Raw genomic sequence first — 18,766 nt, 5'->3', positions numbered from 1 at the left:
AGGGGAAACCGAAGTACTCGGAGAAAACCTGCCCCAGCGCCACTTTGTCCACCACAAATCCCACTTGACCAGACCCGGGATCGAACCCTGGCCGCCGCGGTGGGAAGCCAGTGACTAACCGCTTGAGCTGTGGCGCGGCCAAAAAAATGGTGCCGAAACCCTGGACCGAATCTGTAGAGGTTAGTTTTCTATATTTATGTTAAAAAAACTTCATAAAATGTATACAAAAAAAAAAAACAGACTGCAGTGTGGTCGGTGGCTACCGTTGTTTCGGAGGAACCAACTTCTTACGTCTCCACCATGAAGATGGAGAACTGTGTTCCTCCGAAATCTTGGTAACCACCTACCAGGTTACACGGCGTCATAAGCCAGAAGACCACTTGAATGTAAAGAAAGTAAAGCTATCCCTGTAACAGACCGTGGAGGCCCATAGGGTTGTGAGACGTCGAGGCTTCCACATTTTCTACACAATCGGCTCACAGATGGCGGTGAGGTTGTCAGCCTTACGTACCGGACGCCCTTTACTCCCCAGAAAGATTCCTGGTACTCATTTCTCTTAAAAGCTGAGTCGACCCCAGGGCCATAGTGCGGCTGGAAGGATTAGGTCAATTGAAAAAATCCACCTCATCGGGACTCGATGCCGTGACCTCCTGGCTTGTAACATAGTGCCTCAACTACACTACCGCGTGCCCTTCCAAAAGACCACTTATGGGGCTTAATTGCAATGTATGAATCAAGAATTATCAGAAAACATTTAACAGAATCAGGAGCGGCAAACTGCAAATGATTCTGTGCAAGAATTGACCCGGTTGTAACTGCTTTCAGGGTGCAGTTCGAGATGGAGGCTGAGTAGTGCAAAGACATCAGAGCCTTCGCCCTTGGACCTGTACATCGAAGGTAAGACAGGCTGTACCTTAGCTCACTTCCGGGATATGCATCCCAGTTGGTGCCTGCGCATTTTGTGGTGAAAGGGGCAATTACTGAAAAGCGATATTTTTTCTTATAACTTTTTTGTTAAGTACTGTCACGTGTATGAGTGAATGTGGACAGGGTCTGGATTGGTGAATGCATTTATTGATAACTTATACACACGACTTTGCGGCGATTAAGCTTACGACCGTTCAAGTGACTAAGCTGCCGTTGTAGCATAAGATACGTAAGATAGACATGATCTACTCTACAAACCCTGTATTGACAGAGGGCTTGTATATATAGTGCACAAGGAAGAATTTTCAATAATACGCTATATGTGTGCGATACCTACACTTGACGAAAGGCTTTGCTGAGGACGCCACACAGTTGCAGAATGCGGTGCGTAGTTTTTTGTCTGCAATGGAGCCAGAAGAAAGCGTAGCATTCGCCCCTCTTGTTTATTTCTACAACGGACGTCACGACGTTCGTTACAGCGGACGCATTTTGTGCGCTCGTGTAGACGCTGCCTTAGTGCCAACTTTAGTGGATAGAGGGTGTCGCGTGGTCAGCGCAACGGATCCCCACGGCCGTTAATCTCGGTTTTCTAAACCGGAGCCGCTATTGCCTTGAAATAGCTCCTCAGTTATCATCACGAGGCTGAGTGGACCCCGTTCCAGACTCACTGCTTCTCAGAAAATCTGGTAGGGTCGGGAATCGAACCTCCGGTTCTGTAGCCAGGAACTCTGACCACTGGACCACAGAGGTGGTGCTACCTAGTGATACAATAGGAAACTTGTTACGTCCATTACAGCTGTTTTTCTTCTATTTGTGACCTGTTTGCTGACTCTCCCTGGTATGTCGAATTCATATACTAGGAGATGCTTACAATACAACTCGTAAGAATTAGTAAGCAAACAAATTTCACATCTGGGACCCAGTGTGAGATATTTTAATTTTATAATGATATTTTGCGCAGTGCAAAATTGTCATAAGTATGAGTAGTGTTACTTTATCTGTCGGCATCAGGAGTGAAATTTCCCCTAATTTCACATTACAGAAGTTGAAGGGGAGGGTCGCCTTCGGGCACTACAGAAGATTTGTATACCTCATTGTTACGCTTATTAAATTGTCATTAACTTAATTAAATGTATAATCCGTTGTAGTGTGCCGAGTGTTGGCAGGTTGCTTTGTACAAAATGGAGGAAGAGGCTGTGCTTGTGTCAGATTATGTACGGTCTGCCCAGAGAGATTTCTAAACTGTGTTGAAATATAATTTAAATACAGAATAACAAATAGGAATATCACAAATAATATTATAATTAAATTACTAAGGGTAATTGGTTCTGAAATTTCATATAAGCTGTAAGTTAGGAATCCCATATTGATATCAGCTTATTACCGTGTAGATGGTCATATAAACGTCCAATGTAATGTAACGGTTGAAATTGTCAAGGCACTGACAATGAAAATCATCGTATTCTTGGATGCGATCCCGTGTACTTTTTTTTTCTTCACTGCTTTCTAAGAACCGAGACATCTAATCGGTGTAGCTACGGGCTGGACGACTGGGGTTCGATTCCCGGCAAAGGCAAATTATTTTTTTCTTTCCTCCACAGAGTCTAGACCTCCTGCGGCCCACCCAGCCTCCTATCTAATAGGTATCGGGGGCTCTTTGCCCAGGGGGAAGAGCGGCTGGAGTGTGAAGCTGTCCACCCCCATCGAATGGTGAGGTTCAGAATGCTGCTTAATTACTTAAAGCTCATTGACACCTGAGCCTTAACTTTTCCGATGTCTCCATACTTAAAGAGTAGATGAGTACTCTGAAACGTCGGTAAACATTTTTTAGACTCACATCCCAGAAGGCAATAGAGGCTGGCCAAGTCCGTTAACTTCGTTTGCAGTAAACAAAGGGATTATCCCTGTGGTAGAGCAGGGCTGAACACAAAGCAGGATGTTCAGACCAATACAGTTTGGAGACAGGAGCGAACTGTATCGATTGACCCCAACTGATCAGTCCTTTTACCTGAGGTTTGAGGCCCAGTATAGTCTACGAAACGTCGTTTTGAATAAATAGAAACAGGACGATGGGAAAAATTTATCCTTGTAAGATGCCGTGCCGTTGAGGCTCCCACTTTCTCTAGACAACGGCTCACATATAACGGTGAGGTTGTCAACCTTACGCGCCAGCTGCTCTTTACCCCCCAGGAATATTCCTGGTACTCATTTCTGTTAGAGGCTGAGTCGACCCCAGGGCCATAGTGCGGCTGGAAGGATTAGGTCAATTGAAATAGATCCAGTGACCTCATCGAGAATCGAACCCGCGACCTTACAGCTTGCATCATAGATCGTCAACCAACTACGCTACCGTGTGCCCGCAGAACGATAGATCACTCGCTCATGGAGCTGAGCCCTTCTTGAGAAGCCGCCACTGGTCCCTATCCTGAGTCAGATCTATCCAATCCATACCATCCCATCCTATCTCTCAGACATCAATTTTAATATTGTCCACCCACCTACGTCTTGGTCTTTCCAGTGGTCTCTTTCCTTCTGGCTTGTAGAACTATAGGTAATGTGCAAATTTCGATAATTGTTTATGTGTGGTAATTAATTTATTACATCTGACATGTTTTGGCGCATACGAGGCGTTTCCAGAAGGCATACATTAGAAGGAATTATGACATTTTGTGTAATATTGTAGTTATGTTTTGTCATAACGTGTGAGGTATGACCATTGTAGTGTTGTTGCATTTATGTTGCGTTGTCTCCTCATTGTGTCTGTGTTGTACGATTTGTGTGTCACACAGGATGGGACCCTTAGTGGCATCGTTATGTGTACGAATGTAGCGGTTAATATGTCACATATCAAAACATGGAAATATTATTTGTCATGGTAATACCTTTCGTTTGTGGCTTATTTTATGGCACTGTCAGTATATCTAGACATCTTAGCGTAAAATTGCGGGTTGACACATGGATGATGATGAATTGGAAGAGAACGCTCTGGCCTAATCGAATTATTATTATTATTATTATTATTATTATTATTTACTTTATTTTTAGCCTATTTTCCTTATTTTGAAAGAAATCAAAGTAGGCGTAAGAGGGAGTCGATGTATAGATCCACGTTTTCTTGACCTTGGCACTAGCTGGAGGTGAGTGGTCATCATCACGCTACGGCCGCTTTTAGCCCGGAGAATTAAAAAAAAATCGCTTAGTGGGGGGTGGAGTCCAGGTGGGTCCACTCGGTACGGCGGCCACTGATTGGCTTAATGTAGTCTGCCCCAGGTGAGTATGATACTGGAGAATTTGGTGGAATGACGATTGGCAGGGGACACCGAAGTACTCGGAGAAAACCCGCCCCACCACAAATCCCACTCGACCAGACCCGGGATCGAACCCGCACCGCCTGGGTGGGGAGCCAGCGACTGACCGCTTGAGCTATGGCGCGGCCACTCCTCCGGGGAAAGAGCCCCCGGTACCGCATTGGATATGAGATTAGGTGGACCCCAGAGCTGGTCTGGAAGACGTGAAAAAGAGAAAATTCTTGACCCTACCGGGACTGGAACTCCGATCCTTCTGTTATCCAGCCCGCAGTCAGTCGCTATACCGACTGAGCTACCGCGGCTCCTCTAGTTATGACAGTAGAGTTAACAGTAGCAATGTTAGCAGCGGTGCTGGTAGCACAGTACGTCAAAGGAGCAACAGCTTACGTCGGTAAGGTGCATATAATTCTTATGTAGACATTAATAATATTATTCCTTGAACATTTTGTGATGTTACAGGGGGGAAGAAATTACTTATTCTTAGAAGCAGCGTTTCAAAAATCCCCGCCCCATTGTTGCTTTATTACTACTAGGAACGCGGGTCGTATGAACGCAGATGATAATGTTGAGACAGAAGTTTATTTTCGTCACAGCTGATGGTTCGAATATAAACAGCTACTTCTGTACGAAGCTAAGAATATTTGTGTTCTGGTATGACTTATTATATATACCATCTAAATACCTCCTCACCCCCACTATCCCTTTAAACGTTCTTTCGCCACGCCCCCTCCAACAAGGAACCTCCCTCCTGTTATGTTAACTTTGATATTCACAAGGCAGTTGCGAGAATGCAACACATTCTGCCGAGACAGCGGGAGGGAGGTAGCACTGTACGTCAAAATACACGCACAGGCCTCCCATGAAATTTCGAGGGTGTTGTAGTGTTTTGGAAAGAGCCCTTAAAAACCCCTAGTACATATATAACATCGTAAATAATATATTTTTGTCCTGTAGTCTGGGTTCTGTAATACCCGGTGTGCNNTCCCCGGGGTGCGCACCCCCCCCCCCCCCCCCAACCACCTTTCGGCTTCGCGTGAAGGGCAGTCATGAAATCTTCCCTAACTCCCACATAAACAGAACAGCTGAAATTTTTATAATGTCCACATTCTCATTATATCCCAGGGATAGTAATTACCAGAGAATGGCTCCGCCCTCCAGAATTTACGAGGTGAACCAATGAAAATCGAGCAAACTCTGGAAACCGCCACTTTCCGTCTTGGTTTGGTGTGACCAGTGTAGCCAACATACCGGTTTTCCCCCCAGCTATATTTTTTAACATTAATTCGTGAATTTATGTTGATTGACACATTTGCATTCACGGTATTTATTGTGAATTTGTAACTCTTTCTGCGGGTTCTCATTCCAAATTTTACCTGTTTCTTTTGTGTCTTTATTCGTAATTCCCACGTTTACTTGCAATACAGGAAACGTTTCACAGTAGCACGTGCGAGCCTGACAAACAGACCTGTTGAGTTTATTTGTAGTTCCCGCAGAAATTGCCAACTCATGTTGTTTTCCAACAGTTGTTTGGCCCAACAAATTACCTTTACATATCCAGAAATTTCTATTGTAAGACACAACCGGATGTATGATATGGTATATACTGCACTGATTGGTCCGCGCCATACCTCAAGCGGTTAGTCGCTGGCTGCCCACCGCGGCGGCCCGGGTTCGATCCCGGGGTCTAGTCAAGTGGGATTTGTGGTGGACAAATTGGCGCTGGGGCAGGTTTTCTCCGAGTGCTTCGGTTTCCCCTGCCAATCTTCATTCCACCAATTGCTCCACAATCACCCTCACCTATCATCTGGGGCTGGTACAATAGGCCAGAAGTGGCCGCAGTCGGTGGAATGAGAATTGGCAGAGGAAACCGAAGTAGTCGGAGAAGAAACCTGCCCCAGTGCCACTTTGTCCACCACAAATACCATATGGCCGGACCTGGGAAGCCACAAGACGGAAGGTCTGTGAACCGATTGTCTTAGAAAATGCTGGAGCCTCGACGTCTCACAACCCTGTGGGTCTCCACGGCCTGTTATAGGGATAGCTTTACCCTGTTTTGATACCGATATTGTAAGGATAGACCTGTGCTTTGGATTGGCCCACGAATGAAGTCACATCGAATTTTTATTGTAACAAGTTGGCAAGTCTGGGCGCCGTAGTGTGACAGGACATCACTTCTATCCCGTGTCGCGTCAACGCTGCGCGAGTTCTGAACTCACTCCGACCCACAACACAATTCCACATGTGTGAGAACGCTCGAAGAAGGGGGGGGAACTAGGAATTGGAGGGGTACACGATAAAGAGAAGAGTGAGAGAAAAAATCGGTGAAAATAATAACGAGACATCATCCCCACTCCCGCCATTTCATGTGTGTGGTTCCACAAAATGTACGTATAGAAAGCGGGCCGTGCGCACGGTACATCTGCGCATGTTGATGTTCTGTTGTTAAATGGATGGGACAATGACTACCAGCAGTACAGCAATTTTCTATAATAATTATCCCTGATGTAGTGGAGAGTGAAGGGGTGGAGAGAGGGGTTGGGGTGTGGGTGGAAGTGAGTGCGAAATTTGCCGAGAGTTTACGAGAGGGTCGTTTGGTTATAGTGGGTGTTTTTTTTAGAGAGAGAAGTGGGGGGTTAGCATTGCAAGTGGAAATAAAAATTGTACCGGCTAACAAGGGTAGAAAATAAGAGAGAACTAGGTCTGCTATGAAAAAAAAAAGGACACACACATATTAGACCATAATCATATTTCTGCATATCAGTACCAATAATTGAAGATGGAATTCCGCGGTATCATTTTACTGAGAGAGGGTGAACATCCCCCAATACACAAGGTTTGCTAAATAAAAATGACTGTTATTGATGCCGAGAGGTATGACCCGCGGTTTGTGTGCAGACGAAATATGTAACAGTCACAATTTTAATCAACTTACGAAATATGTCATATATTCTTTTGAAAAACTTTTTAACACGTGTTTACCGCTTAAGAACTCGGGTAATGCTTGCTACCATTCAGGATAGAATCTTCTGTCTTCTCGTCTGCTGTCCAAAAACATAAAAATTAGAATATACAGAACTATAATTTTGCCTGTGGTTCTGTATGGGTGTGAAACTTGGTCTCTGACATTAAGGGAGGAACACAGACTGAGGGTGTTTGAGAACAGGGTGTTGAGGAGAATATTTGGCCCGAAGAGAGATGAAGTCACAGGAGGTTGGAGAAAACTGCATAATGAGGAGCTTCATAACCTGTACTCTTCTCCAAGCATAGTTAGAATGATCATGTAGAGGAGGATGAGGTGGGCAGGGCATGTAGCACGAATGGGGGATAAGAGAAATGCATATAGGATATTGGTGGGAAAGAGAGAAGGAAGGAGACCACTGGGAAGACCAAGGCGTAGGTGGGTGGACAGTATTAAAATTGATCTTATAGAGATAGGATGGGGTGGTGTGGATTGGATTGCTTTGGCTCGGGATAGGGACCAGTGGAGGGCTCTTGTGAACACGGTAATGAACCTTCGGGTTCCATAAAATGCTGGGAAATTCTTGAGTAGATGCAGAATTGGCGACTCCTCTAGTAGGGCTAAGCTTCGTAAGTAAGTAAGGTTACGGCTTAAGAAGAATTTCAACGTGTACCATAACCTGTTGTGTAATTACAAGTTAAGTAATGTAACGTTGTGTTTTGGTAAGCATTCATCTGGAGAAGGTAATTTCTTTTTAATTCGCTTAGTGGGGGGTGGAGTCCAATTGGGTCCACTCGGCACGACAGCCACTGATTGGCCTATTGTAGTCTGCCCCGGGTGATTATGATGATGGAGAATTTGATGGAATGAAGATTGGCAGGGGAAACCGAAGTACTTGGAGAAAACCCGCCCCAGGGCCACTTTGTCCACCACAAATCCCACTTGACTAGACCCGGGCCGCCGCGGTGGGAAGCCAGCGACTAACCGCTTGAGCTATGGTGTGGCCTGTCTGGAGAAGGTAAGTTTAGGTTCACCGAATTGGCCGGAATATAGGGAAATTTATTTATTTTTTCAAAACCGCTTCTCAGAAGAGAGAGGTCGGCTTGTTTTCAGGTTCATAAGAATAAATATGATTGACCTAATCCTTCCAGCCGCACTGTGGCCCTGGGGTCGACTCAGCCACTAACAGAAATGAGTACTAGAAATCTTCATGTGGGTAAATGGCGGCCGGTGTGTAAGGCTGACAACCTCACCGCCATCTGTGAGTCGATTGTCTAGAAAGTGTGGGAGCCTCTTCGTCTCACAACCCTATGGGCCTCCACGGCCTGTTACAGGGATATCTTCACTTAAGCTCACTACCATATGTGAGTCGATTGTCTAGAAAATGTGGGAGCCTCTTCGTCTCACAACCCTATGGGCCTCCACGGCCTGTTACAGGGATACCTTCACTTAAGCTCACTACCATCTGTGAGCTCGATTGTCTAGAGAAGATGTGGGAGCCTCTTCGCCTCACAACCCTATGGGTCTCCACTGCCTGTTACAGGGATAGCTTTACTTAACCTCACCGCCATCTCTGAGCCCGATTGTCTAGAGGAGACGTGGGAGCCTCTTCGTCTCACAACCCTGTGGGTCTCCACTGCCTGTTACAGGGATAGCTTTAGTTAACCTCACCGCCATCTGTGAGCCCGATTTTCTAGAGGATATGTGGGAGCCTCGACTGCCTGTTACAGGGATAGGTTTACTTAACCTCACCGCCATCTGTGAGCCCGATTGTCTAGAGGAGATGTGGGAGCCTCGACGTCTCACAACCTTATGGGCCTCCACGGCCTGTTACAGGGATAGCTTTACTTAACCTCACCACCATCTGTGAGCCCGATTGTCTAGAGAAAATGTGGGAGCCTCGACGTCTCACAACCCTATGGGTCTCCACGGCCTGTTACAGGAATAGCTGTGCTTTACATTCTAAGATTGAAAATGAAGAGGATTTTGATGCGATCTAATTGCGAAATACAATGACATGTGTCCCTAGCCGGCCTGGAGCTCACCCACTTTGTATCGCTGGAAGGAGGTAAAACGGCCGGGGCGTTAAGCTGACCACTCACCTCCACTTGGTATTGAAGGCAATAAGTGTGCAGCTATACTTTGACTCACCTTTACGTCTTCATGGTGCGCTGTTGACTTAATTAAGTATGGATAACCTGAGGTTTTAGTCTCTTTTTTTTTTTTTTTTTTGGTTTCTTGGGGTGGGGTGAGACTGAGTCCACTTGGTACGTCGGCAATTAATTGGCATATTGTACCAGCCCCTGATGATGATGAGTGTGGAGCCGTAGGTGAAATCAGAATTGGCAGGGGAAACCGAAGTACTTGGAGAAAAACTGCCCCAGTGGCACTTTGTCCAGTATAAATCTCACGTGAGATTCTTGAGCAGCTGCACGACTGGTGGGTGCTCAAGAAGGAATTAGCTGCATGGAGTTAGTTTGATACAGCGTCGTTGAATAGTTCAGTAAAATAGAACATTGGTGCCGTAGCAGGGCGGACCAGAACACAGAATCCGTGGCTCCGGTGCCGAACGGCGTGATCCGTCATATTACCTGTGATTAAGTCCATTAAAAACTGTGCCATGAAATCTTACACAGGCGCACCTCAGCGTGTACCCTTTGTGGGGGAGGCGGGGGGAGGCTGTCATTCGGAAAGGTGTGACAAATGATGGTGAGGGTGACTCTAACGAACTAATGCAATCGCTCACCTGACAGGCTTGCACCCTCCCAGGGCATCCCTTTCCGCCCTTAGTGTTGCGCCCTGAGAGCTATTTCTGTTACATGAATTATCTGCCAACCCTCCAGCGAAAAATTATATAAAGGTAAATCTATCCCTGGGCTGTAAAAGGTAAAGTTGTCCCTGTCCATAAGTAATTAAGCATTGCGCCATGAAGGCGTATGGGGGAGTGGATGCATAGATCCACATTTTCTTGGCCTCGGCACTATTTGGGGTGAGTGGTTAGCTTCACGCCCCTGCCGCTTTACCCTCGGGGAAAGAGCCCCCGGTACCCATTGGATAGGAGGTTGGGTGGGCCCCAGAGCCGGTCTGGACGATTTGGAGAAGAGAAAATTCTTGAACTTATCGGGACTTGAACTGCAACCCCTGGTCGTCCAGCCCGTAGCCAGTCTCTATACCGACTGAGCTATCCCGGATCTGTCCCTAGGCTATGTTGAGGAGAATATTTGGACCTAAGAGAGATGAAGTGACAGGAGGTTGGAGAAAACTGCATAATGAGGAGCTTCATAACTTGTACTCTTCTTCAAGTATAATTAGAATGATCAAGTCAAGGAGGATGAGGTGTGTAGGGAATGTAGCACGAATGGGGGAGAAAAGGAATGCATCTAGGATAATTGTGGGAAAGCCAGGAGGAAAAGAGACCACTAGGAAGACCAAGACGTAAGAGGCCGGATGATACAACTATTATGTCATATTCGCTCAAAGCAGGTGAGAACATAATCCTTTCGTGTAGTTACAAGTTGTAAGAGTTCAATAAATCCGGTTACCAATCCAAACCCCGTCTATAGTAACTGAAATCCTGACAATATTAAAATGGTTGGGGTAGTATGGACTGGATTGATCTGCCTCAGGATAGGGAGGGCTCTTGTAAACAGGGTAATGAACCTTCGGGTTCCATAAAATCTTGGGAAATGCTTGAGTAGCTGAGCGACTGGCGGCTTCTCAAGAAGGGCTCATGTCCACGGAGCTAGTTAGATATCCCTGGCTTTAATTAATTAAAACACCACGTTATGAAAACGCGTGAGAGAGTGGAGGTATAGCTCCATCATTCTTAACCTGGGCAGCAGTTGGTGGGTGGTCAGTATTACCCTCCGACCGGCTTATTCCAGGAGAATAGAAGGGTGGGTTGGCTCCAGACCCAGTGCGGACATTATTATTATTATTATTATTATTATTATTATTATTATTATTATTGCTAGTGGGGTGGGACTAAGTTCCTTGTACTGCGGCCACTTCTGGCCTATTGTACCAGCCCCAGATGATAGGTGAGGGTGACTGTGGAGCAGTTGGTGGATTGAAGATTGGCAGGGGAAACCGAAGTACTCGGAGAGAACCTGCCTCAGCGCCACTTTGTCCACCACAAATCCCACTTGACTAGAGCCGGGATCGAACCCGGGCCGCCGCGGTAAGAAGCCAGCGACTAACCGGTTGAGCTATGGCGCGGCCAGTGCAGATATTATGAAGAAGAGAAATATCTTTTGCACCTATCGAACTATTCCGGCTGCCGGCTGTATTTGTGTCCCGAGGTGAAGAATACATGGATCTTCACATCTACTTTCCCATACGTATTCATGGCTTAGTGCTTAATTAGTTAAGCACGCACGCCCGTGCGTGCGTGTGTGTTTGAATCTTTTAATATTCCACTGCACGGTGACTAAGAAGAGTAGTTGTGTCTTCTGGGATGTGATGTGTAGACTGGTAGATCTTGACCGACGTTTCGTAAGAACCTGCTGCGTCCATCTTAATTTTCGAAGGATAAAGTCAAGGAGGCAGAGGTCTTCTTAAGTATGTTGCTGTGTGTCTGCGTCTTGCTCATTGCTTATTTGTCTTACTCTTTGACAACGAAGATGGAGGGCAAGAGTTTCTTCCGAAACGTCAGTGAACTTTACCGGACTGCGCTGTAGGATATCCCCTTCACACCGCTCAACATTTTGCTAGGAGAGCAGCCAGTATGGCGAAGGGAATGTTCCCAACTTAGAATAAGGAAGACTGGCTTTGAACACACGCGACTCAAGGCCGGCCGGTCGCCTGCTGACGTCATCACCAGGAAGCAGGCCGTGCGCCTGAAGGTTACTTCTAATGTCGCTGGATCAGTGTAATGTGAAATAGCGTCACAAGGTTGGGATCATGTACGGACTGGCACAATAAGAGTACAGCGACGGACTACGGGCTAGAACGCCGGGGTTCGAATCCCTGTAGTGGCAACATTTTTTTACTTGTAAGATTTGAGGCTTTCACGCCGGTGACTATGAAGAAAGCAGTCTTCTGAGATTTGGCACCGTGTATATGTGGTGTTAACCGACGTTTCGGAGGAACGTGTCGCCTCCATCTTCAGGGTAGAAGGAAAAATATAAGAAATCCGCAAGCTAAGAGACCGTGAGAACCGGCAGAATGTATGTACGAACTACTGTAAAAGCCCGAACATAAGACTCCATTACTTTTAACTGCTTGTTCTCAGAACACCCCTTGCACCGCGACCTACAGTGGTCTATTGTGCTTTAATATTTGTGAACAAAAATAATTATATTTTTAATATATGATTTATTGATATTATAGTTTTTGTAAAACCTGAAGCTTTCATAGAGGCTGAAGTTCATAAAATCTTCTCAGGCTGTCAGTCATGTCAGTTATTTAAAAATTTCCTACGTTTCAAGCACCATTTCTTTCCCAATCTTCACGGTCTGATGACCTTCCGGATTGAGTACAGATGGTCCCTGAAACGTCGGTAATTTTTTAACTAGTTTACACGGCTGATAGCCTGAAAGGATTTGGTCAGTATAGATTTTGCCTACAACACCCAGAACTAAATTATGTATTCGATTTTGTCAAAACTTATTTTTTTCTCCCCCAGTTTTTGTCATAGGAATTGTAAAGGGTCGCACTATATGCGGGCTTACACTCTACGTAAGAGGCTCACCGTCTGAGCGACCTCCAGATACTGAGACAGGTGGAAATCAGCCACGAAACAAGTGCAGCATTCCCTTATAAGTCTGTGAAGGCAACGAATTGTACACTGCTATTGGTTTCGTTGGAATGACGGAAATACGACACAAGCACACACACCTGTGACGGGCAGAAATGATGTGGGAGGCGACATCTTTCATCTCTTTCTGTTGTGTTGCAGCTGCGTGGTTGTTGCCAAGCAACGTGTCTGCGCATTTCCGCATACAGCAACACCACACATTTCATTCCTGTTCAGACTCTGTTTCGGCGAACCAGGAGACCGCTATTTCGGTGGCACGTTCACAAAGCATTTTGCTTATTTTCTTCCGATTTACGTTCCTAAAAATGAAAATGAATTCCTGCGGATTTTGTTCATATCTTGACAGTGATCTCGACGTGTTTTACATACATGTAGAAACAGTTCTAAGGATAATGATACCAGTAAAATTTTTTTGTCGTCGTCTCTAGAAATTTAGTATTGCTGATTGTGACAAAATTTGAGGAAGTTGATCTGTTTTAAACTAGGACGAGGGAGGATAATACCGTATTTACGCATGTATAGGCCGCAGCACAATTTTCAGACAGAAATTATAGAAAAAATAATTTTCTTGGAATATTATTTCAGGAGTAGAACACTCTGTATTACTAATTATGAATATATATTTTTTTAAATGAAGTGTGATTTCGAATATTTCGAATATAAGCCGCACCCCAGTTTTCCTCTTGAATTTTTGGCAAAAAATGTACGGCCTATACATGTGTAAATACGGTATGTCGCCTCCCAGGGGCGAATTTTGGACCGCCTAGGGTCCGTGAAGAGGCCACATTTTTGTTGTAGCGTACGGTACTGGAGGGCATATAGCACGCATGGGGAGAAGAGGAATGCATTTAGGATTTTGTTTGGAAAACCAGAAGGAGACCACTAAGAAGCACTAGACATAGGTAGGAGGATAATATTAAAATTGATCTTAGAGAGATAGGATTGGTGCGGTATGGACTTGATTCATCTGTCAGGATAGGGACCAGAGGAGGGCTCTTGTGAACACGGTAATGAACATTCTGATTCCATAAAATTTTGGGAATTTCTTGAGTAGCTGCGCAACTGGTGGTTTCTCAACAAGGACTCAGCTCCGTTAGTTAGTTAGCTATAGGGAGGTGGTACCCAAAATGCGGGGCACACCCATTTGGGGACAAGGATGACCGGTTGGTTAGGGGGCTTGCGATACTCAGAAACCTTTACAGTAAAATTAAACTAAATATAATTCTCAAAATGTCAGAGGTCGGGTTTTTAATTTCGTGCATTTATCTTCATAAATATTAATTGATAAAACATAAAATGTGATTTTAAAAACTGAAAAATGAAGAGATCTTCTATCTGTCTGTCTGCCTACCTACGTATCCACCTACCCACCCACCCATCTATCTATCTATCTATCTATCTATGTCTCTCTCTCTGTCTGTCTCTCTGAACAGAAAGTTAAGCTAGAGGGGCGCAATGAAATCTTTGCTAAGCTGAGACAGCATTTTTATATGAAGCTCGTAAACCACTGGCTTGGGGCTTCCCGAAGTCTCCATCCAGCCCTGACGGAGCTTGGTTCATATCCAGAAGAGTTCTGGAGCCCGACCGCCTCAAGTGTTCTGTAAAATGGGCACATAAGAATCTTCCCTTTATGTTAAAGAGGCATGAAACTCTGCACACAATTGCGTCTGGTGCTGAGGCTTGGACATAGCGACTGAATTATTCTTTTGACGAAACAGTCAGATTGTCAGCAGAGGACAGACAGTGTGGTCGACATTTTGCCTTCGATAATGGCTTGTTAAAACCCACCAGGAATGTAATAGTCTACAGTTTGCTGTGTCGAAATTGAGAATATGTGGAACTATATCTCTGTTCCCTCCATACATGTTCATGGCTTGATGCTTTTAGGTACAGGAACTGTGTCACTGTCACTTGACGATGGTCAGGAGTGAAGGCACTGAGGCACGCGGGCCGCAAAAGCTGCCAGAGAAAATTTAGTGTGACCTGCGGCGATGTTCAGCTCGTATTATAATCATTTATCATTGCTCTCGATAGCTCAGTCGGTATAGCGGCTAGGCTACGGGCTGGACGACCGAGGAATCACTTTTCAAGTCCCGATGGGGGCAAGAGATTTTTTTCTCAACAGCGTCCTGACCGGTTCGGCTCTGGGGCCCACCCAGCCTCCTACACAAAGGGTACTGAGGGCTCTCTCCCCGGGAGTAAAGCGGCAGGCGCGTGAAGCTGACCACTCAGCTCCAACTAGTACCGAGGCGAAGAATTGTTGAGCAGTACGTCTTTTCTCCATACGACTTCATGGCGCGGTGGTCAATTAATTAAGCCCGGGGCTAACTTTGCTTTCATCAGTATAGAGAATGTATTTTAATTGCAAAAAGTTAACCAGTGAGGGCGAGGCCTCGACATAGCCCAAGCGGTTAGTCGCTGGCTTCCCACGCCGGCGGCCCGGGTTCGGTCAAGTGGGATTTGTGGTGGAGAAAGTGTCGCGGGGGCGGGTTTTCTCCAAGTACTTCGGTTTCCTCTGCCAGTCTTCATTCCACCAACTGCTCCACAATCACCCTCACGTATCACCTGGGGCTGGTACAATAGGCCAGAAGTGGCCGCAGTACAAGGGACTTAGTCCCACCCCACTAGCAATAAAGAAAATAGAATGAGTTGGTATGGACTGGATTGATCTGGCTCTTGTGAACACGGCAATGAAGCTTCGGGTTCCATAAAATCTTGGGAATTTCTCGAGTAGCAGAGCGACTAGCAGCTTCGCAAAAAGGTCTCCGTTTCATGGCGTTAGTCAGCAGATTTTAATATAAAACTTCTCGGTATGTCATGAAAGCCGTTCAGTAGTTCGTGCGTACAGACGGAGGGACGAAGCGCGATTATAACAAAACATAATATAGTTAATATTAAGAGAGCTGATATAACGGTTATCTTCTATTGTGTCACTCTGGGTGGTCCGATAGAAGTCTAGCGACGTTTCGGAAAAGTCTTGACAACATACTCAGGGAGGAGCCCTCGTTAACCATCGGATAGGAGGCTGGGTGTGCCCCAGAGCCGGCCTGGACGCTGTGGAGAAGAGAAAATTCTTGATCCTACCGGGACTCGTCCAGCCCGTAGCCAGTCCCTATACCGTCTGAGCTATCCCGGAAGACCTTACTGCTTCCAGATAAAAATACTTGCTTCCCTTTGTGTTAGGTTGGATAGTCGAAACATAACACTGTACAGTTCTGCAGTTAATGCATTATCAGACTTGTTTATTATGCATATTGATGCTAGATTGGTACTCTATCTGTAGTATACCTAGTCTGTATAGACACGTGACAATTCGCCGTCTATATTCTATTGATCCATTTCCAGATGAGATCAGTACACAAGCCGATAATCTGCCCTAATCGCTGCAAGCCAAACGTGCGCCAGTCCTTTGTTGCTGTCTTCGTGTCTGAGTAGAGCTGCAGAACCTGCAGTTTCACCGTGAAGCTGTCTGTTACATGGATCCTGTAACTTCATCGGCGTATGCAGTGGTCTTCTCACGCGATCGGCGTTGTTAATACTGAGTTGGTGTCCGCCATTTTGGAGGCCAGTAACTTCACATTGACACGGTTGATCGCCAGAGATATATTTTTTTTTTCAGTGGCTCTTCCAGCCCCATTCAGGGCCCTGGCCTCTTATTCGTTTCCGTAATCATTTTTCACACACGGAAGGACTTCTTGGACGAGCGATCAGCCTCGTGAGGAACTGCACTTTTCGTGACTGTGCAGGAACATTTTATAGTTTACTGCAGGTGTAGAGAGGCTGTAAAGCTATTTCCGTTCCTGCTGTCACCGTACAGCCTGATAGGGACCTGCAGCAGTGCAGAACTGCACTTTTCGTGACTGTACAGGAACATTTTATAGCTTACTGTAGGTGTAGAGAGGCTGTAAAGCTATTTCCGTTCCTGCTGTCACCGTACAGCTTGTCAGGGACCTGCAACAGTGTGCAGAATTACTTCTCGCTGACCGCCAGACATAGAGGAATTATGTATATTTATTTATTATTTGGGGGGGGGGTGTTTCTGTGTCACAATGTTGAGAACGCCTAGTGTACGTATCCCGAATTGCATACTCCGAGGTTCAGCTAGCTGGATTTCTGCGATGGCCCAGATAGCTGCCTGTGTCGATAGTATGCAATCGATACGTGCAACTGAGTGAAATGGACTGCAGGCAGGAATGCCTTACAGTGCTGTATACATAATTAGGGGCTCGCCGTTACTGTTTATGTCTCTCTCAGTGTTACAACTGCAACAGCCTTTGCCTGGCATGGCTACAGGTCTGCATATCATAGCAACCACTGCCACCAATCACGCCTCGTATTACCACAGATGAAATTATGGTAGACGTCCATTGCTTGATTCATATCTGATAGACGTTTCGGGAGATATTTGTCGTTATGTTTATATATATAGCTTTTCTGCATATTACGTAATTGTAAGGTGAAAATGGAACCTTGAACTTATGTGCTAAATCCTAGAGAAGTAGGTTGCATCCACATCATAGCAACGGCAGGTTTTTTTTCGAGTACACGGATTTCCCTTTTGATCATTCTAATTATACTTGGAGAAAGTACAAGTTATGAAGCTCCTCATAATGCAGTTCTTTCCAGCCTCTTATTATTTCATCTCCTTTGAATGCAAATATTCACCCTTCCTTTGTCGGGATAGCGACTGGTTACGGGCTGGACTGCCGAGGTGCCAAAGTTCCAGTCCTTGGACAAGATTTTTCTCTTCTTCACGTCGTCCAGACCATTTCTGGGGCTCAACCAGCGTCCTGCCCAATGGTACCGAAAGCTCGTTCCTCGGTGGTAAAGCGACCCATATGACCTACCTTCCGTAAGGTTGAGTACAGATGTAGCAAAATATTCCCGAGCTGCATTGAACATTCATTCATCAATGGCTCTAGGGCCCTTTGTTGGGCCCTGACCTTTCCTTCAGTTTCGTAATCTTTTTTCAGTCGATACGACTCCTTGGATGAGTGATCAGCTCGTAGCAAGGCCGCTACTTACACACAGGAAAACAAACACAGAATAAACGCTTACACTGACAGCCATGCCTTCAGTGGGATTCGAACGCATGATCCCAGGTCATACCCTAGACCGCGCGGCCACTTTGATTGGCGCACTGACTTTTTGTTTCCTTGGCACTACAGCCCCAGTGGGCCTAGGCCTACCTCCATGAACTTCTCCGTTCACTTCGGTTTTTCTAGATCTTACACATTCGGTAGGACTCCTTGGGCGGGTGATCAGCTCGTCGCAAGGCCTCTACCTGTACACAAACACAGAAAAACGCACACACACAAACTAAACATCCATGCCCTGAGTGGGATTCGAACCCACGATCCCGGTTTCCAAGCGAGCGAAGACAGTACATGCCTTAGACCGCTCGGCTACCGTGACCGGCGCATTGACTATTACAAATTTAAATTTGAGGTCGGCCTGGTATGCGATGTAGGGGAAATGGGGGGGGGGAATTCGAAACGATAACGCATACGGAAAGAACCCAGTTCATCGTTATGCACCTCCCTTCCCCTCTGTCTATGACGCAGCTGTGGCCCGGAGAAATTTTGTGGCGACTGTACTCAAGGTACGATGTACCCTCAAAAATGCTGTAGACATTAGATGGTTATACTCCTAACACCTGCTACTGCCTTAGAAATCGCAGCTAAGTCCTCGTATGAAGCAGGAAGCAGCGTGGGTAAATACAAGACTACCTGGATATGGTTATGAAGTGTGGGGTAAATCTGTATTATTGTTATTATCATCATCATCATCATCTCTTGTCACAGGTTTATTTCC

General features: G+C 45.8%; 1 protein-coding gene across 4 annotated transcripts in view; it reads left to right on the top strand.

Annotated features, from left to right (window-relative positions):
- The window catches only part of LOC111864377 (protein winged eye), a 425,251-nt gene that overhangs the window by 222,201 nt on the left and 184,284 nt on the right, over positions 1 to 18,766 (top strand). For all 4 annotated transcript variants that reach the window (XM_033751485.1, XM_033751481.1, XM_033751482.1 and 1 more), the window contains one exon: positions 826 to 897. Coding sequence is in view for 3 of the 4 variants with exons in the window: in XM_033751481.1 (XP_033607372.1) it covers positions 826 to 897 (72 nt within the window). In the remaining variant the exon portion in view is untranslated. The remainder of the gene's footprint in view (positions 1 to 825; positions 898 to 18,766) is intronic.

This window comes from Cryptotermes secundus, unplaced genomic scaffold (assembly GCF_002891405.2).
Source record: "Cryptotermes secundus unplaced genomic scaffold, Csec_1.0 scaffold83, whole genome shotgun sequence".
Lineage (NCBI taxonomy): Eukaryota > Metazoa > Arthropoda > Insecta > Blattodea > Kalotermitidae > Cryptotermes > Cryptotermes secundus.
The sequence above is the reverse complement of the archived record's forward strand: the minus strand, read 5'-3'. Positions and strand labels throughout refer to the sequence as shown.